At 30.8% G+C, this 22,268-nt stretch overlaps 1 protein-coding gene across 1 annotated transcript in view; it reads left to right on the forward strand.

The window, feature by feature from the left end:
* The window catches only part of LOC108907722, a 483,302-nt gene that overhangs the window by 15,380 nt on the left and 445,654 nt on the right, over nucleotides 1-22,268 (forward strand). The window contains exon 2 of the mRNA XM_018711519.2: nucleotides 20,016-21,106. Coding sequence (XP_018567035.1) covers nucleotides 20,063-21,106 — 1,044 coding nt within the window. The 5' untranslated portion in view covers nucleotides 20,016-20,062. The remainder of the gene's footprint in view (nucleotides 1-20,015; nucleotides 21,107-22,268) is intronic.

Consider the following 22,268-nt stretch of genomic DNA (forward strand, 5'->3'; position numbering starts at 1 on the left):
ATGTATTTCCATGTATTTTTTTCCGCTGAATCCGAATCTGCCTTCAGATTTGGCCCAACGGGCGACGAAAGTTATAAAAAATCGAACTATTCTACCAGCTCACTATAGACGTATGATTTTTCACTCGTTTAATTCCAATTTATCATCATAGAGTCAGACAAGCTGGTCCAATTTAATTCCAAATGAGAAAATAGATTAAAAACGCCATTTTCATGGCATAATTGAAAATACATGAATACCAGATCCGATAATTTTTTTTGTGGGGCTGTGTTATCATACATTTCATCATATATTTTTAAATACTGTATGTGTATGTATAGCCAAACTATTTCTTCCATAATATTTTGAAGAAAATAGCATTCGGTGTGGTTTTCATATTTCATAGTTTAAATTGCAAAATAGAATACCAAATTCTAAAGTTGCAGTATTATGCACAAATTACTGCTTAGTTATCTATTACAATGCGACTTGAAATAAAGTTCAAATTTTATGTAACATCAAGATATTAATTAACTTGTAGCAAATTAGGTAGTGGGTAAAGCTCACAAACATGGTGTGTTTGTTTTGTTTTACATGTCGACTAAATAAACATTCATAATAGCATAGGCACAAGTAGAGTGGTGTAACCCTCCAAAACCATTTACCACAAATGTATGAGATAAATCGAGAGATAAATATTTTATTTTGTTTGGTTCACATTTTTTCAAGGAAAAAAATCTATTAAATAAACTTCTGTCCCAAAAGTGTTTCGATAGAGATATTCAATAATATGCTTCCTTATTTAAAATAAATTAGTACTGTATTTATCAATGTGATCTGTACAGAAAAAATGATTGCTTTATATGTGTAGTCATAGTCATCACAAGGTTACAACAGTTATCTAAAAGGTCAAAACGTTTCCCCGAACATTCTTTGTCATAAACGGTTTTTTACAAAAAATTCTGCGAGATTTTTAAGAAGCATTTTAGGACATTTGTTTATGGAAACATTTAATAACATTCTCTTACTTAATTCAATTTAGTGGAAAGTAGACTGGAACACTCTGATATAATGGATCCAATTCGGTTTTAATGACATCCAAAGGCAAATATTCTGCTGATTTCTAATAATGTAATTCCTAGAAGAATTTGATAAACTTTTTAGGTGAATACTACTACAAATATCATGCTCGTTGGATATTGATAAACCGAGTTGTATCTCTTACAGAAGGTCGATAAATAATAAAAGGAACCTATATTCGTAACGAATTATTATTATTTATTTATAAATTGGTACAAATTTACAATTACATAACACAGATTATTGTATTATTTCTTTGATAATGTCAAGGATATTTTGTTGAAACTTCAACAATTTTCGAATCGCTTCATGTTAATCATAGGAATTGTGTTAGAACCCAGAAACGTAGCTAAAATAACTAATAAGTGTTAATTAGTAAACTTAAGAAAAGAAGTGAATGAATGGATTATTATACGCATTTAATCTAACAAATACAATAAGACATGTTAATAACTATTTACTTGTTTTTAAAAACAAATTAGAATGCATTCACTACGATATTAGTATCAATGTTATCCATCAGCAACTAGTAACCACATATTAGTAGTTGTAAATTACCACTTTACATTGAAGCCACCACAACTTAATATCTATATACTTATGTACCTATCAACTCTAAATTAATGGAAATCCGCTATGTTCCCCAACGTTCCTCAAATACTTCGTTATATGTATATAATAATAATGTCGGAATATCTGGCACGTTTCAAGGAAAATCATCGACATGATTCCCACCCCTATGAGAGCAGAAGATCTTAGGGTAGACTTTGTTACAAAGGAACGTAACGTCCTTTGAATAGGCAAGTGAAATATTCAGAAACATCTGTTTTGATTGAAATTAATTTGTTTTCTTTTTTTAGCAAGTATAAAAATTTGGTGTAATTATATTTTATTTTACCATAAATTTCTAATTTTTCTGATCAAATATTGCCAACTCCTCTTTTCCAGGGTGATGAATGTGAATTTCAAATTAATTTTTTAATATTTTTTCTATCAAAAAATTGGAAAAATTTCAAATAAATTGGAGACTTTTACGTGTAGTAAATAATTATTAAAAATATGATACAATCAATCAATTCATTATTTTATTAACAATTTATAATAATATCACGTTTACCATTGCACTATGCGTGCGAACATAATTATAAAGTCAACCCTGGAATACTCTGGCCTTAACCAAGAAATGGCGTATATGTATAATTTACGTTTTGTATATTGCTTATTTTACTTATCTAGAGAAGGAAACTTTTCACTTCTATTTATACAATGTCCTACAATACATTTGCCCATGAAAAAATAATTAATTATTGAAATTAAAGCGACATGTACAGCTCAAGTTTCCAGATACGACTGATGCTGGGCTACCAACTAGGCTCCCAACTGCCTTCATCATCATAATCCCCCTATAGCCAGTCTAGGTGGTCTATGTGCCTTTCAAAATGTTAGGGATCGACCATGTGATTAACTACCCCAGAAATTGTTCTTTTGTTTGTTACAACCATTCAGTGAGATTAGCAAGAACTTTATTGGTTATAGGAAATTAAGTGACTTAAGCCACTGATATGAAATTAATTATTACAAAGCTTCACTGCATTTCAGAAATTGCGCAATCATTTGTTCCTACCATCCAGTGGGATTTGTAGAACTTTATTGGATGAGAGTAATAAAAAATTAAGTAAATGGGTCATTCATTGCTATTTTACTAATTATTGCAAAGTTTTATTGAATTCATTAACACATTGTGCAACAGAACCAGAAGAATAGAAGAATAAAGACAAATATACTGAATACAAACAAAATGCAAAAAAATTGTAGAAAGTATCGAACTGGGTATAATATGCATACACTTAGATATTATTTATCAATAAGCTTCTAACACAGCTACACAATCAACATAGCGTCTGGTTATACCACACATCCGAGGATACATCCCTTATATATGTAAAAGCAATTTTATATTATTTTGGATGTTCATTTAGTCCCTTAGATTGTACTTTATTAATCCTATTTGTTTTTCAATATAGTCTTGTTACTCTTTCTATAATTTTAATTGACCATATACTTAGTTGGTGCTTCTATACTTAGACTCACCTAAAATCCTGAAAGGGACCAACTGTGCTGTTCATAGAAAAAAAATACTTTTTTTATTAATGTTATCGCCTTTTTCTCTAGTCCCTTTCTTTTTGGATTGAAGCCAAGAAGTGTTTTTCTGTGGAAGGTCATCGAGGTATTATTATTTGGTTATTATGACACTTCGTTCATGTGTGACTTAAGAAATCTACTATTGTTTAGTACGATTAAGTGTGTTGTTTCCTGAGTCTAAATAGACTTACTCAAGTTCAATATCTCTCCATATATGAGTCATCAGCACCACTGATGACCTTGAGGTAGGTTTCCTTGAGAAAATGACACGTCATCTTAAGATTTTCGCTCGAAACGAATACGACTAGACTCAATGAGTGACGAAACATTTTAACTTTTGATAGATTGTCCTGTCATCAACATCTATTTAAAATTAACATCTTAAACATGTTCTACATTTTGGCAAGTTGCCCTATCATAATCAAAATTGAAATAGCATTTAATGCAATACACGATAACGTACGTAATATTTTCTGAATAGGTTCCCAATGTATTGTTTTCCTGGAATTGTTGACACTGTATAGAAAACAAAAAAAAATCATATTGATCTTTGGATATTTCTCACTTGATGGCTTATATTCCCCCAATGAATTAAAAACTTTCTTTACTTTCCATCAAAATAGAGGTACACATAATTTTTTAAATAATGACATTACAGGAAACAACTACTCTGCGGACTATGGCCTCATCCAGCGTTAAATATATTCTGTAATATCTAGTAGTATCTAGAAAGAACAGCTAAACATTTTCTATTTTTTTTCTTATAAAAACCAATTGGGAACAAATGCGTGATAAATAAACACTGTTACCTATATATAAAAAAAAATCTATCCCCATCCTGGTGAGAGTATCAAATTTTGCTTTTCGGTAAACAAAGGATATTATTTCTTGTTTATTTCTAGAATATAATTTTAAGTGTTTGCCACATAGGAATGAAATATATGACACTGTGTGTAGGACCCGATAAAAATAAAAGGAGAGTAAATGTGAATGATGACACAAATAAATTTTATAAGACGGCGCCAATAATTAAATCGCTAAGCCATATACTGTCGCGTTGGTAAAATTAGCATCGTTCTACAAATACAACTGTTATAAATACAGATGGAAATGTCAGTTAACAGCCTGAGAATCGCGTCAACGAAACACTCCCACTAATCGGAGGTACTACGACACAAAAAATGCACAGCGTTTTCAGCTGAAGTTATATTTCAGTGGACTATGTTCTGTTATAATCAGGAGTTGCGACTGTAGCAGCGACGTGCTTTGTCAACCTTAATTTAAAAGTGACGTCACGTGTATTGGAAAATTTATTTTTGTGGACTTTTTAAAAACGTATTTTTACACGTGTTAATCTAAGATATATTGTGGTTATTTATAAATTAGACGGTTTGTGTGACAAACAAGAATCCGAAAATTTTCCCGACACTTAATTTTACATGCAAAAACACGTATCGAAAAATGAATATGATTTGACGAGGACCATTACGTGTAGTAACTTTTAAAAAAGAAATAATGTCGTTGTAATGTCAAACGATGTAGTGCTTTCCATAAACAACGGATAAGTAATAGTTCTCTTGTGTATTACAATGTATGTTAAGTAGGAGAGATATATGGTCTTATAAAAAACACCACAAGCTAAAACCCTGCCAGTTTTGGTCCGATTTTAAATAATAAAAGAAGAGCATAAATACTAAAAATAGTACAAACTGACACTTACACTGAAAGAAACGCGATATAATTGTTAAAGTTTTCTATACTCGTTATTAGAACATCTAGTACTAATTATGAGATTTACAATGATAAATGCATTCAACTATTGTATGTTAAAAACAGATGACAAAAAAAACTTAAAAAACATTTAAGTGTTAAAAACTATTTCAAATCGCTTCCAAACTGGCCAGCTTATCTTTCTAGTGCATGCACCATGAGAATTTGTATTAAACTCTTCCACTATAAGAATGAAACATACCCTTAGAGATTAACTTTCTTTTCAACCACATGGTTGATAACATTCTATTCTTTATCCCTGTTAGCTTTCCGTTCATTCATCTTATGTAAATCTACGATCAGCGGTTTCCAATAGAACACAAGATAATACTTTTTTAGAGAAAATTTAAATATGAGAAAAAAATTAATGACAAAAGACAAAGACGGTTAGATACTTAGGTAACTTTCCACTTCACACAACGCGTATGATTATGTATCCGAGAAAATTCTATAGGTATTGTCTAACTCATCCAACTAGAAGAAGCGTAATAGCCGATGCACTGTTGCAAAATTTACGATTAAGCATCGAACGGTAATGATCACTTAACCATTATAAGTTGCGTTTTACACGTTAAACACGGAAATTTAATCATTATGAAAACGAATTATTCTATTAATTCGCTGTTACATACAGATTAGAATATTGATCTTTATACAACAAATATTCCCTAATATACCTACAAACTTGAGTTTAAAGCATATAACATAATAATGTACAAGTAATTCATTATAACCTTTATTTCATAGACGCATACCGTATATTAAGTGCATTCTATTTAAACTTATTGAATAATGAGTACGAAGGCGTATTTATTTTAAATAAAGGTTGTACATATTTATTATAAAAGTTTCAATAAGCGATATGCTCTAAACATATTATTCTAAAGAAAGTTTAATAGACCCATTTCTTTCAGTGCAGTATCACTTTTACTAAGACCTTCATGATAGGCTATTGCCAATTCTTTTTAAACGGAATGATATACAGGGTGTCCCGTTCATGTTTCAAAAAAACTTGTGTGCAAGTTCCTCATGGGAAAATAATAGGGGTAGTTTATATAAAGTTTTTTCTTAGATGCTCTCTTTTCGAGCCATTTAAAAATGTAATAAATTTTGATTTTTAACATATTTTTTTTTCGATTGTACCTCTCCAATTACCTGTATCGGCGACACTGATTTTCAGAAAGAAACCGTTTGCACATTATTCTTAACGCACAGCTGATGTTTACTCGTGTACAAATTTTGACATTTTTATCTTTAGCCGATTTAAAGATAATTAAGGAAAACCATTTGGAAACTAACAACTTCAACACACTGTATTTCGAAAACAGGGCGTCTAAGAAAAGAACTTTACATGAACTACCCCTATTATTTTTCCATGATCGCGCACATTTTCCATTTTCAAAATGTCATCGAATGCATATCGTGATTCGCCATTTTCCTCAAAAACATTGCGTTTTACGAAACAAATATCAAGAGACAAAAAAGTTTTTAAATTCGATAGCTTTCTAGCTAACTAATAATTAAAAAAAAGAATCTAATTTCCGACCAAATTTTTCTGGTTCCAAAGACAAGGGGGCCCACGAAAAACTGTCTTAAGGGGGTTTCTCGCCAAAAAGCGTAGCACTGTGAGATTCCACAAGATATAAAAAAGATTCCTTAGGGGCAGATTTCAGGGGGCTGTAACTCCGAAAGAGGGGGCCAGTTGGCAAAAAGAAAAAATACGGGTTCCCTAAATTTGTCTTAAGAATCTATGACCAAATTTTGTTGCATGAATTTCGGGACACCCTGTATAAAAAATTACGAAACACATACATGTAAAAATAACGTGTTTCCTTTGAAATTTGGCCTTAATCTCGTTGACTGCCAACAACAGTATAGAGCAAGGGTCGGCAACTGGCGGACCGCGGTCCAGGTCCGGACCGCGGAAGGTAAAATACTGGACCACCAAAAATTTTTTGAAAGTATAAATTACTCAAATAAATTATTTATAAAATATTTTTTACGTTTAAGTGCCAATCTTATCATTTTTTCTAGTATTTTACAACTGTGTGAGTGTTTTGAGTTTTTAATTAGTAAGCAGATTAAATTTGAGTCCAAATTAAAATAAAAAAAATAAGAATTATGAATTTTTTTCTGGACCTCGTAAAAAATTTTCAAAAGTATCCGGACCGCACCTAAAATTACTTGCCGACCCCTGGTATAGAGGTTCGTAATAAAATATCATACGTAAAACTTGTCTTATTAACATTCAATTTGCAAATGGTTACACTCGGGAATAATAATTGCTATTTACTTAGTTATTTCCAAATGCTAAATTACAAAACCCCAGGGAGATGCCGGAATCTAGATACTGCCAGCAATTAACCTTTAGGATATACCTATATGAATAAGTGTAATAATTATAATAACAACGTTTCAGCGTTTATAGCAATATGAAAGACAAGCCAAATATATAAATTACAAATATAATAGCTAGACCGGCTTTCGTTTCGCGGTGTAGAATTGGAAACTTATAAACCTTATAATTAATAAATTATAATTATAAACTAATAATTATAATAATTATATTGAATTATACCGTAATTTTAACTTGTGTAAGACTGATGTGTTTTAAATTTAAATTAAATTGAAATTGCCGCTGAAATAGAAGCACGGAAACATTGTAAATATTTACAATGTAGAAAGCGATTTTCTTCAAAATAGATTATTGCAAAATAATGGCATTCATTTTAGAATCCTCAAAGAAGTTGTTAAAGTTATGAACATTAAAAAAGTTCCTTCTAACATAACCTACAGAAATTGGAGGATGTGCTTAATATATTTTTAACTAATGTAATGATACAGAAAAATATATAATTTTATCATCGACTCTAAGACTTACAAATTAAATATATAGGTACACTGCTTAAAAAAATAGTAACACATAATATGTAAAAACTTGAAACGATTTTATAAAAACATCAATTAGATTAGTAGATTAGTTTACATTTAATGGCATCTCCTACTCTATCAATCCATCTGAATTATGTACATTATGCAACCATCACAGACTGGAAACTATTGAGCATATTTTTATAGAATGCCCTCTTTATACCGAGACCTCCAGAATTATTATTAAGATTATATTATAGAATATTAAGACCTCCAGAACTCAGAAATTTAACACTTAACTCGTTTATCATTATGCTTGATGGTTTAACTCTGAGTAATGCTAGAATGTTGGCAGGTTTTATGAGAGATTTTTTGAGACTTCGTTCTTTTGTTGTAAATGAGTGAACTGTTCTTAATTTAATATGTTTGCAGTTGGCATAATGTATTCATGCTTAAATATTGTTCCTGGCGATTTGTTTTTTTTATGTATNATATTATAAAAACATCAATTAGATTAGTAAGTATTTTTATTTATTTATTTATTTATTTATTTATTTATTTATTTATTTATTTATTATGTACGTTTCTTAAAACTACAAAAATAATGCAGTCTATTTTACTAAATTATTTTCCATTATAACTTCGCACAATGTGTCTTGATTTAAAAAAATAACAACTGGCAACGCTGATAGTGCACTGATAGAATTTACCGAGCTAATTCCGGGTCACCCGATTTACGGCGCTCAATGACGGCATAAACAAGAATTAAAGTGCAGTTTAAAAATTATTTGATTAAAAAAAAAAGAATTTCAGATTCGTATTCAGAGAAACGCGTACTATTAACCATAAAAAACTAATCCCCACTCAAAATTACACCTTGTATACAAATACAAGTCAAAACTGACGGATCATTTTTCTCCAGATATAAAAATTGCTCTGCAACTGCTCTTGAGACTCTTGAGATACAGGGTGTTTAAGCTTTCAGTAAAAAAGGAGATCAGCAAATTCATCAGAATACATTATTCTTATGTGAAACGATAAGAACAAGTGTTTCAAAAAGTCAGTTGGGGGACAGAACCGTGATTTTAAATACATTTTGTAACATAATTTAAATAAATTCAAAAGTTAGGAGATCATTTTTGTTCAAAATTGCATTTCAAACGCGATGAAAAAACTTTTTCTCCAATGGCTTGTCATAATTTTTGAGGAAAATGTAGCCAACATATTTCATGTCTATATTACTGGTTTCTTCTTCTTCTTCTTTTCCTAGTGGTTGGTTCTGATGAGTCCCATGGCACCGCGGCCTTATTAGGCCTATTGTGCATCCAACTACTTAGTTCTATTCAGCAAGTAGTTGTCCTTTTAACAAAGTCCAAAAGCTTCCTTGCTGACATTTCTCTTAGTTCCTTGGGTTCCAAATAGGGTATCCCGAGGAGCGTCATTCTACTACGTGCAAATCCCGGGCACTCACCTAGGACATGCAGAGAAGTTTCATCCACCGAGTCACATCCTCGGCAGACCGGACTGTCTACAAACTTTAGCTTATGTAGATGTTTCCTAAAGTGACAGTGCCCCGTTATGAGTCCCGTTACTCTCCTAGGATAGATTGTTTTCAAGCTCAGCAACTGATTTGCTCTTTCCATCAAAGTATACTCCATGAGCTCCTTGTAATGACTATATCCTGACCTTGAAGTCCAGTATTTCCTATGTTCTATCACGGTTCATTTGCCCAGATACCGCCTGACCACACTGGGAGATGTACCGCAGAAGGGCTGCGGACCAATGAACTCTGTCTCGGATCCCTTCCTAGCAAGTTCATCCGCTTTTTCGTTTCTACAAATGCCTTTGTGTCTTGGCACCCAACACAGTCTAACTGTATTATTTGTCAGTTCAGTCCGCATTTGTAAATACAATCCCACACAAGTTTTGAACTTATTTTGTGTGTTCCTAAAGCTTTAATTGCAGCTTGCTACGTATATTCTGTGCCAGGCGCGCAATTATTGCGAAATTTTTGCTTGAAGTACAGTAGGGAACTTCCTCAGACTGTAGCTTGCGCTCTATCTGGGTCTGAGTCCATATATTCCTGTAGGTACCCGTCCTTCTGGCCATTTTGGAGCCGTCCGTAAACCATACTAGGCTCCATCTTTCCAGGGTATCAAACTTTTGGTCCCATTTGCTTTCATCCTCTAGTCTCAAATGGTTTGTGGCAGTGAAACCTTGGAACCATCTTATCAGATACCGTCCCAAGAGTTGGTTCCGAGATAGATGTGTTCATACTTCTGGAATAGGGAATACCCCTTCAGTCGTTATTGTTCCTGAGTCCATGCTTCTCTTTCCACCACTATATGCGGTGGTAGATTTAGCATGACTTCTAGCGCAGCTGTCGGGGTCGATGCCATCACGCCCGTTATACTCAAACAGGCCAGTCTCTGGATTGTATTCAGTTTTTCCCTTGATGTGGTCATCATTGGTTTAATTTTGGACTTAATTTTTTCACGTTGAATGCTATTCTGTTTCATGTACTATGCGCGCAAAATTTTGTTTCAATATCTTCACATGTTAATGAGATATTTTCAAAAACGAAGGCTTTAAATACTTATAGGAGAAAAGATTCTTAAACTTGACGAACTAAATGGTCCATTATTTTTTGACGTATTGTTGTGTTACACCTGAAGTTACACTATGTTTTTCCCGCTCTTGTCCTTCTACAAGGTGCTGATCAAGAGGCTGATATAAATTATGCTTAATTATACTCGAAGCTGAACGTTTTAACTATTTAGAAACTTTTCCATATTTCTCAGACTCTAAAGTATTATTTATATTTTACGGAACGATGTCTTTCCAAGATAAAGTAATAGTAATAATTATACTCTATATAAAAAATACGACAAATAAATAATTCTATTAATTCTATCCAGTTTTATATGTACTATAAAGTTTGATACAATTTTTGTTATACCGTGACGAATTTAAAACCCACAAAATGTAAATCGTATAAAAGAGCAACAGTCGTAAATATTTTATTTTATTACGCTGAACCTTGGTTCGTAAAATACTAAACATAATGAAATTTATTTAAAATAAATAATACCAAAAAAATATTTACATTTCATTTAAGATAGATAGAAATATACCCGGAAATATATGTTGACAGTATTACAATATTAATGTTTAATTTATGTAAGTATATTAAATAAATTATATTGAAATAACGCGTAATACGAATTTAAAAATGTTCTCTTAGAAGTACATTACAGAGGAGATTTTGAACAATTTTTCATAAATTATCATAAAAAAAATTAGGTATCTAAATATAGAAAACTTTTCTTTCAATAACGATATTTTTATAGATAAGATTACTGATGTACATACTGGTTTTGGTATTTCTTATCTAGATATGCCGTTAATCTTCTGTATTTCTACGCATTCTAGATTTACAGACAGTACAATAATATTCCAAATGAGATAATAATTGTAATTAAAAAATATATTGAATACAAATGAATAAAATTTGAAATTGTGTCTACTTAATTTCATACATATCTATTCATCGTTTAATATAATTCGTATTTTTTAACATTTTTTTAATGATATTAATCAATTTATTATGAGAGTGAAAGTCTTTATTTATAATATGCGCAACCGTAATAGTTATCGTATTAATTAAATATTTACCTTAATGAAAATCGTTGTCTTGGAACAAACCACTAGGTAACATTGCGTGATTTTATGTTTTAAATACTCATGTTCTAGACAATTGGAATTAATTAAGTATATATTAAAATATATTATGTTCTTATCCTTTGTATGTATCGAAAGTGTTGCGGATAAAAGAAATCTTTCTTTATGCAAATATACTTAAGCCTTAGATAGGTACTGATTTTTTTATATGTAAATTGCTATTCGAATGTTCTGCTTTCAAGATAAATATAATGGTCCTAATTATTTCTGACGTACATTGGAAATAATCTTGTAAATTTTTATAACTTTGGTTTGAGATATAGAAGCCTCGTAATTTTTTGGAGACGGTATACTATTTTAATAAATTGCCTGATTCAATTTTCCTGTTTTTATTAAAGTAATAAGTGATGAAATTGTAGTAGAAAAGAAAATGCCGTATAATAAATTATTTTTATCGGCGAATATAATAACTGGTATCCTATATCTCTTGGATTACAACAAAAGTTCAGTCTTTACATTTTTTCTTCCGACATACAATTTTTGCGGAAATTTTAGACTTCTATTTATACGTAGTACTACTTATTGTGTAATCAAGAAAAAATACTTAATTTTTCAGTTTCATCAGCCCTGTGTTGGGTATTTATTTATTTTATTTATTTACAGATTTGGCAACCCAACATATTGATACATATTGATAAACAATACAAGTTACAGGGTGCACTATAGATAATAATATAATAATAGCAGTGTGTGTACAAAACTAAAATTAAATAATAATAACAATAATACAATATACAAGTAATACAATAAATAAACAATCAATATTAATAAGTAATTACCTAGTTTTAAGATAATGATATGATTAAGGGCAAAAGAAAAAAAAGGAAAGAAAAACAAACAAAAAACAAAGCACAACAAGAAAAAAGAGAAGAGAAAAACCATTCAATTTTTGGCGTCTAACCGAGTTGAAGGAGAGGCTGAAAATGTCGATATGATTAAAAATCAAATTATAAGATATTTGCAACATGAGGAGTTATTTGCATCATTGGAAGCATACGCAGAGTGATAAAATAAATTTGAGGAGCGCGAAATATATTGTTTAATATTTATTTATTTATTTATGGGGAAGGGACAAACACAGGCTTTATAGCCAAAAACAATGTCCACAAATTACTTAAAGCTAATTGAATATAAAAGTACAGAAAAGATTATTATAATAGAAAATGTTAATTTACAATAATAGTTCCCTTTAAAAATCTTTTAAAACTAAAGGGCGAGGAATGAAAAATATATACAACACTACAGTATAAGTTAAAATGTCTGCATATCCTGTTTATAAGAGAGTTTTGACCAGAATTAGTTCGATAAAAAGTCTCATGAAACAGTGCATTTGCTCTAAAATCATGTTGTGGTACATGTAAACAGATCAAGGCTAATAAATCTGGGGAATCGATAAAATCGTTAAGATGAATATTAAATGATAGTGAACTCAAAATGTAGCTGCAGTGAATTTTCCCGATAAATAATTTATACAAAAAAAAGAACATAAGCGATATGTCTCCTGGATGATAATTTTAACAGTCTATAGTGTTGTAGATTCGAATCATAGCTTAGTGGTAGCAAGTGCCTATTAAATCGATAGTTTAAGTTATAAATAAACTTTTGTTGGACCTTTTCTAAACGTTCGATATAGTTAAGATATTGAGGATTCCACACTAAAGTCGCAAACTCAAGATGAGATCGGACCATGGAATTATATAAGATTAAGGTATTATGACGTACTAAAAATTCTGTTACGATTTGCTTCTAAGAACCACCTACATAAGTTCTGTCTGTGAGGAAAAAGTACTATAATTACCTTTCCGCACTCGTTGGAAATGATAGGGTACCTACAATAATAATGTTGTTTAGGTACTTCATATACTGTTATTTTAGCTTCGACAGTTTGTCTAGCAGTTTTTGTTGTTTTTATACCAGAATAATCATCAGCAATATGTATTATAGTAATGTATATGACTTTCTACCTGCGCAAAAACTAAAGTACATTATGACACTCTAAGAAAGACTTAGCGTGAAATAAGTGTCTGTAGGATACCGGTTACGGTTATTTTGATTTTGCTTCCTTACAAATTGTTCGCTATTGTTACATGTATAAACAATCAAAATAAAGGATAACTAAAAGTCACTTTCTAAAGAACTGACTCTACTGGGTAACAATACTGACAATACTTCAACTATTGCCGATCGACAGTTTGAAGAGAGCCCAGTTTGGGAAACAATAAAAACAATAGATACAAAATCACAGCTGAATATGGTTCATAGTCATAAAGCAGTAGACGGAGATATGCGACAGGCATAAATACATTCAAACTGTCAAAAAATTAAAACGAAAAGTCATTATAAGGTCAGAAGACAAAAACAGATAGACTTTCGAAATGTTAACTTTTTTAAGTGCGCGATATAGGTAGGTACATTAGAATTTTTCAGAAACTACTTCGAATTCAATTTTGAAAATTTAGGCTTTGGGATTTTCGGGGGTGCTCTCTTTAAATAAAATAATGCAATTGTTGTAGCACTTCCGTTTATCTACTTGCTTATTTTAAATGGAACACCCTATATATATTTTTGTATATTTGGATTCTGCCCGTCATTTTAGAGGGACTTTTATCCAGATTTCCTATATCTATCTCTAAGAAGAGTTGTCTGTTATCTAAGAAGAGTTATCTGTCTTCGAGAAATTTTAATTCTATCAAAAAAAGTTGCATTTCGATAGCCTAATTCAAAATTGCCTATCTTTTACATCGTGCAAGTTGATAAAGTACGTATTGATATTTGCGAAGGAGATAGGACTATCATTAATTACAGTTACTGTTTAATTTTACACAGGGTGGTGGAAATTTATAGAATTTGCTTAACTTTGTTACATCACTTGAAAATATTTAGCTAATTTAAATTACATAATTAATAGTAATATAATTTAAATTAGTTCAAGGTTTGAAATATTTTTCAGCGACTTCAATATTTCAGTTCATTAGTAAGTTCGGATAGAGTATTATTAAATTTTTATTTTTAGATAATTATTTACAGATGTCTTGTCTTGTTTAGAGTTGTTTCTTTAGCATGCCTATATTTGGTGTCAAAATGTACCTGGTACCTGTTTATCTTCAGCTCACGAGAATTTAGATTTGGCTAAATTTAAAAACTTCATTTACCATTTGCATGGAAAATACTAGGAATTATAGCGAATATATAAAATGTACTAGCTACATTTATTGTCAAGTTTCAAGAAGAACAAATTTATAAATAAACAACTGTTATTTAAGTACAATATAATATTATTACAATATTTAAAATAAACAAAATTGAGTATACAATCATAAATCAAAAATCCAAGAGACCTTGAAATTGTATTTCCCTTGAGAAATTAATAGACACAAAGATCACATAACCTTGTACCTCCTTATACCCTGCGGTTGTATCAAAAATGGGACACCCCGTAAGCTTATATGCCGACATTGCTGAGGTTACTAATTACACTGTCTGAATGCTGCTGTGAAACAATTATTATTTACTCTACTGGCATACCTTTCACTGCTTCCTTTATAAACCATTAATTTTTTGTGTCTTAAATGAGTAACGCTGAAAGTGCACTAACGTTTAAATTATACAGCCAAGGTCAATAGATTTAATAACCCATACACATCAATGTAGCAGTTATTTTTATTTAAAAAAGGTGAAAAAGTGTGCCATGAATAAAGATGGCGGAATATATCAATTTTCTAATACTTGGCCTAAAGATAATAAATTATTAAATGCCTCGAGTTGACTCAACAATGAACTTTAAATTAACGTGTTTGGGATCTTAAGTGTTGCTAATTTATAGGCGGCGGATATTAATTTTCTGAAATAAATAAACGTTAATTAACGATTGACCTTGAAACAATTAGTAACTCAAACAAATTGCATAAAATACGGTTCAGTTTTAAAGAAAGATATTTCATTATTTGCGACAGAAAAATTCATTACGTTTCTTTCGCTTCAACAGAATCAATTAGTTGTATAAAACCGCAGTCGGTTACACCACTGATCACTTTGGAATTGAAAATTTTATTTGCATGTTTTGTTAAGGTTGCGTAAGTTTTGTGGAGTAGTAAATGGATAATTAAAACATTGGGTTATGGGATTGTAGCTGCGATTGTAGTGGATATAATAATAATACAACAGGGTAAACACCACAAGCGTGGGGAGCATATTTGAAGAGTAAATATATCGGGTTACGGAAACAGGAATGGCAGAAATATTTTTTGTAAATAGAATATAATAGCAGCATTGTGCAAAATCACATGTTGTAATAAACACAATGCAGTTAGACAAAATAGAGCGCTATACAACGGATGAGCGAGTGAAGGTGGTGAACATTCATTACAAGTAAGGAAAGTGTGCAGCTGAGACTGTGTACAAATTACGTGGAATTTTCGGCAGAAGGATTGTCCCAAAAGAAAAAACTGTGAAAAGATTTGTTGAAACTTCATAAACATCAGTTTATTGGGAATTATGTAATATATATCGCCACAGTTGCAATTAAAAACGTAGTTTCCTACAAATTTCGAATGCTACACAAGTTTCTACAGCTGTTTGTGGGTTCAATATAAATATATCTCTTCTGGATGTTGTGATTGTGAAATATTGCTCTTTCTTAGAAGGTATCACGAAATTGTTTAGAGGTCATCAGGCTTTAGAAGGAGTGAAATTCCAAGAAAACTAATATCTTTCACATCTAGGGAATATATAATTGTCGTAGTTGGTCAACAAATTTAATTAAAATCCACTGAGATCATGATACTATGACGTATTGTAGAGTTGTTCTGATTCTAGCAGCCTGCTTGGATTATAATCTTACGAATTCTGGATGTATTCCAAAATCCTAACACCCTGAAAGAATACAGAAAACATTCATTATTTCCAAGGTTGTTATACCAATCACCAAACATAATTTAAAAAAATAACTGTACATTAAATTGGTAATCCAAAAAGAAAGAAGAAAAACTAAGTAAAATATTATGTTCTTATTTCAATACATTTTAATTAATTATCAGGTATTAATTATAATTTTTTTTATAAAACAATCAATTGGAACTTAAAACTTAAAATCTTTGAATTACCAACATTTTTCCTAACACTTTTCGAATATTAACAAATTGTGATACTTTGGTTGTGGTTTTAAGGGTTTGGGGACAAGCAGGAATTTTAATAAAGAGCAATATTTTCTCGTAGATTTATGAATAAGACATTTTTTGCTCTCTGGGACACAATCATGGGGCACTGTAAATGTTGTATTTAATGTATGAAAGTTCAGTTCCCATATAACCATAAGATACATGGAATTCGGCCATATTTTTTTGATGAAAATATATAGAGAAACAGTTTTAAAAGTATTGCAAAAATTGTGGAAAAATGTCAGAGAGGAATTTAAGGATAAATAAATAATTATCATGCATTTTTTGGTATGAATGAAATGATAAAACTTTGATTATTAGGAAAAATTTTAAATGAAAAAAAAATAAATACAAATTTGGCGAATTTTACAGTGTTTAATAATTAGGTACTATTCATTTAGACTATTGTTTTTCTCTGTTCATTGACATATTTACCCAACTATAAAAAAAATTAAAAATTAAACTAATACAATATTTCACCAAATAGACAGTTAAGTGTTGTTTTTATTAAACTATATTTGTCTAACCAGAAACAAAAAGAAATTAAAAATAACCATCACTGAATCACCCACTTCTCTTAGTTAATGTTTCGAAAATCAATCTATTTTTATTTCCAAAATTGCTAATGACGTTCCTTTTTTTATGTAGGTTTAAAAGTTTAAATTTTGTTTGTTTTTATCTACGTCCGTAGGTAGAGATGTCCTATGATATTTATTATATCTATAATTATTTGTTCTTTAAATGTTTCATGGAAAAATGTCACTCCATTCGCAGTTTTGACAACGAAAAATAGATTGATTTTCGAAATGTTAACCAAGGGAAGTGCGAGATTTTTATTTATTAAAATAGTTGCATAAAAACAGTCTATGACTGAGGCTTTTGGTGCAAGGGTTTGTTTAATTAATTTTTTAACAGGCGGCAAAGTATCAAAATAAATAAATAAATAAATAACTATTGTTCTAAATGAGAAACAACACTCGACAAATTTCACCAGATTTTATTATGACAGAGTCCCTCTGACACTCCTGATGTTTTTGCACTAATTTTAAAACAGAAGGAGATATGCTTACACATTTACTTTTCTCAATGAAAGGGTTATCAAACAAAGCAAAAAAGGTTATAGAGTAACATTTAATTTTTTAGGGAAAACGGTGCGAGTATAACATTAAATTAAGAGCATTCCTATCTTTGAGCATATAAACATATGAGCTGGTTATATAATAATAACAAATCAGATTAAAGAGACCTTTAAATGACTCACAGCATATTAGATTCGACAACGTAGTCACATCATTTTAAAAAAATTAACATGTCAATCATCCTCCTGTTGTTACATTAATTAGAAATAATTGTTAAAACAAAATTTATAGAGGATTGAACAGAAATTATGAAAAGTGTATTTCTGACCTATATTGTATGCAATATATTTGGAAATACTGATGATTTTTTATACCATAGAGAATGCATCCCCTAGATATGTAGTTAAGAAAAAAAAATTGAATGTGAAATCTATTTTTCTGGATATATTTGTTAATGGATCTTTTACCTCAAAATCGCAGCATGAATGGTGTCTGAAATACAACTGCTCCGTAACATTAATTATTAAACAAATACGCGTTAAAAAAAATAAAATACATGTTTACTCTGAAAAAAAGTAAATATTTAAATCATTATTTAAACCCCTTATCGGACCGCTCCTGATCGCTGGCGGCACTGATCCATTCACAGCTCCCAACTCAACTCGATGTCGGGCTGACGCGACGTTGTCAAATTTAAAAGTTTTCCTATTATTAGACATCATAAATAAGCGACTGTATTGACTACTTCAGAAACTCATGTTTTTTCTTGCTCACTTCAGCTAATAATAATTTAAAATGTTAAAATATATTGTAATGAATGATATAAATTATTTTTTAAAAGTATTCAATTAACATATTAAATTGCCATTGTTGCCCAGCAAGAACCTCGAGGAGGTATGAGCATGCATTGCCAAAAAGCAGTTTTCTTTTAATATTCCTCAGACCCTGTTTTGGGATGTCTCCAACCGCCTTGAACAGACTCGGAAAATGTTGTTTCTGAGCGACACGCCTACGATATTTTGCTACAGTGGCAATCGCATTTCTAAAACATTCTCCATATAAAACTATCATTTCCGCATATCCAAAATTCGCAAAATTAGCCAGTACGATCGACACGCGAAACAATCCGAAATAAACTGCAGGTTGTATTGCAGTCTGCATACTTTCTACATTTCCCTTCTCCATATGTATGACGTGAACTCCAAATTTGCGGGAAACAGTACGGAAGATACGATTAATAGAATAGATTTGAATGTTTTATTGTCATTTATGTGGTTCTGATGCTGCAACGCTGTTTCGCTTCAATGTTCGAACGCTCTATGTTCCGCGGGGCGTCTCAGAAAATGTAAGGGCGCCGAATAAGCGGGAGCTGAGGAGTAATTTGCTTATCTTTTAAAAAGTCGAGAAAAATTTTTTTTTCGATTTTCTATCTTTATTAGAGTACGTGGTTAAAATTAATGATATTATAACCCTGTATATTTGTAGGTTTTTGGTACTTGCTATGGCTATGGTATATTAAAAAGCATATTGAAGTCGAGCAGTCATATTCCAATTGTTTGTGTTTCCGTAATAGAAAAATCTCCAAGAAGCCTTCATTAACCACGATTTTAAAATTATCATTAAGGAAAAACCGTTGCGTGATTATCTCCTTTACGGTGGAATTTAATAAAAATATAAATATAATTGCTGGATTACTCTTAACTCAAGTAGCATTACTGTTTACATTATATTCTTATTTTATAGATTGACACTTTATGGGAGATAAGCAACAATTACAGAAGATTTACATTAGGGATATCTTCAGAAAACATGTTTAAGTTAATATTTACGCTTAACGCAAAATGTTTTTTATATAATAACTTAATGCTTTCTATAAAAATTTTGGTTTTACTTGCAATAATTCAGGGATAGTTCTATATTTTTTTATCATACACGTGTGGTAAAAGATAGATGTCGATGATATATGATACGTTATACGTTTACATTTTTCTATGAAACCGTATCGTATACCTATATTTTTCAACCTAAATTTAAATTTATAGTAGGTGATAAATTTAATAAAGAATATAAAATGTATCTATAAATTACAAAAGTAACTTCTTGCTTTAAAAGTAACGACATGATGTTGCTACAACCCTATGCAAAAAATTCGCAATTTACTTTATACTGTCCTTACCATCAATTTTTGTATCCCCAGGAAGTGCCGAACAAAAATTGTGAAGATATTAATCAAACGTTTAGAAAATGGTATCTGAAGAATCATGTACACTCTCAAATAAAATCTGCACCGAGCAAATTAATGATTGTGATAAGAGTTGGTTATCGAATGGGATTACCAGCATGTCAGTAGCTAAATCACAAAATGATAACATTGATACTGAAACTGGTGGCAACTGCGAATGCAGCAGCAATGTGGCCGACGATGAAACTACTAGGACTTTTATAGAAAACCTAATCTTGGATATTTGTGATAGTGCAATAAGCAGAATAGAATCGGGAACTGTGATGACTCGCGATAAAAAATTAAGTACAGAAGAGTTATATTTAAGAAAAGCTAACCGAAGGACCTCGATATTAGATGATGAGTTAAAAGAACCTGTTGAGTGTCGGAACAATTTAGTGAACTTCAATCTTCATCGGAGAAGTGTTAGTGAATGTGTAATAAATAATTGTGTAGACGAAAATGACAATAATGACTATTCAAAAATATCAGAGACAATTCCTGACTACTATAGTAGAGATACGTATGAGAAGAAGGCCAGAGATAAGGATAAAAAGAAAAAGCTCTCATTTACCTTCTTCAAGAAAAAAGAAAAATCCAAAACCAAAGATCACAAATATGAAGAAGATTCTGAAACTCATGACAACTTACCTCAGTTACCAGTTTTTCGTAGCAATACATTAGGAAAAAGTAAAAAGTATTCATCAGCTCTGGAGCTACATCAAGCAGCTCCACTTCACAGGACTCCCTCTTTTATTAAAAAACTAGTCAATATAAGTGAAGACTCCTCGAAATTTCTCAAAAGGTCTTTAAGTTTTCGGGAGCTAAATAAGAAAAAAGTGAAAGTGCCATCCAGGGAAACTTTGAAAGAGAAGAAAAATCAGGAGTGGAAACAGTCGTTACAGTCATTGGTAGAAAACGACATAAGTGTTAGTTATAACGATTTGAGTTTTATCAACTACGATGCCCTGAATAGTATCAATTACAGGGAACAGGTGTACCTAAAGCCTGGAAATACTGATAGTCGAGGTGGATATATAGGCAGGACACAAAGTATGATTGAAAAAGTAAGTACTATTTAGTATCATTAGATGAGCAAATCTATGCACTGGACTATAAAAATATAAATTTAATTCGTCTTATTTCAATTCACATTAAAAATCACATTGAGTTACCCTTGGCATTGAAATATATATTTTTAAAGTGGAGCTTTACATTTACTGCACAGTTGATAACAACCAACACCACTATTTTTATGAACAATTCCTTCAGTGTTGCCAGATTCATCCACTTGAATATAGGATTTTAAAATGAACTATTAGTCCTGTAGTCAGGGGGGTCCCAATTGCCTCCTTCATTTAGATGGAGTTACCCAAGTGTTTTTTATGTATTTTGAGCTGCAGAACACGAATTTTTTTTCGTAGAAGTTTGCCCGGATGTCGATTAGTTTTTTTATTAACAAAAAACTTGCAAAATACTGAGAACTTAGTTTTTGGCAAAAGAAACGATTTTAAGAAGAAAATGTCTCTTGCAATTTTTTTGTTAAACGCATAGTTTTCGAGATAAACGCCGTTAAAAACTCGAAAAATGCAATTTTTGCGATTTTCAATTGTTAATAACTTTTGATTGAACAGGTATTTTGTAATTCTGCTGACGGCGTTTGAAAGTTCACTTTAAATACTACAAATTATGAGTAATTGCAGTGTGAAAATTTGTTTTTTCCACTGTTATTTGAAGCTATAAACAAATAGCCATTGAGCGTAAAATAATAAATAGTGGTACTTCTCTCTTGAGTATTTTCGTGTTTTTTTTTTAATTTATGAGCACCCTGTATATCTAATCTAAGATGTTTGCATGACAGTTTCATTTTTTCGAGGGGCAGAACTTTTTATAAAGAGTGACATTTTTCGATACCGTCAAAAACAAAAGAGTTTCTCCTCTTGTCAATTCCATCCTTGGACACACTGTATATACATTATTAATAAACTTAGTTGTACTTAAATTCTCAAGTTTTTACTAAATTATTTTATTAAACGTATGCAATTAACATAATTATTAAATTGCCATTGTTGCCCAGCAAGTAAAAAAATAAAAAAATGTTATTTTTTGCTTTCTTTAAAATTGTTAATTAACGATTTTTTGCATAAAATTTTTCCTTTTACATTTTTTTAAATAAGCCATTTCGATGAGAAATTCAATTCTCTACAAAATTTTTCCTATGAACTATAC

The sequence above is a fragment of the Anoplophora glabripennis genome, unplaced genomic scaffold (genome assembly GCF_000390285.2).
Source record: "Anoplophora glabripennis isolate ALB-LARVAE unplaced genomic scaffold, Agla_2.0 scaffold179, whole genome shotgun sequence".
NCBI classification, from domain to species: Eukaryota; Metazoa; Arthropoda; class Insecta; order Coleoptera; family Cerambycidae; genus Anoplophora; species Anoplophora glabripennis.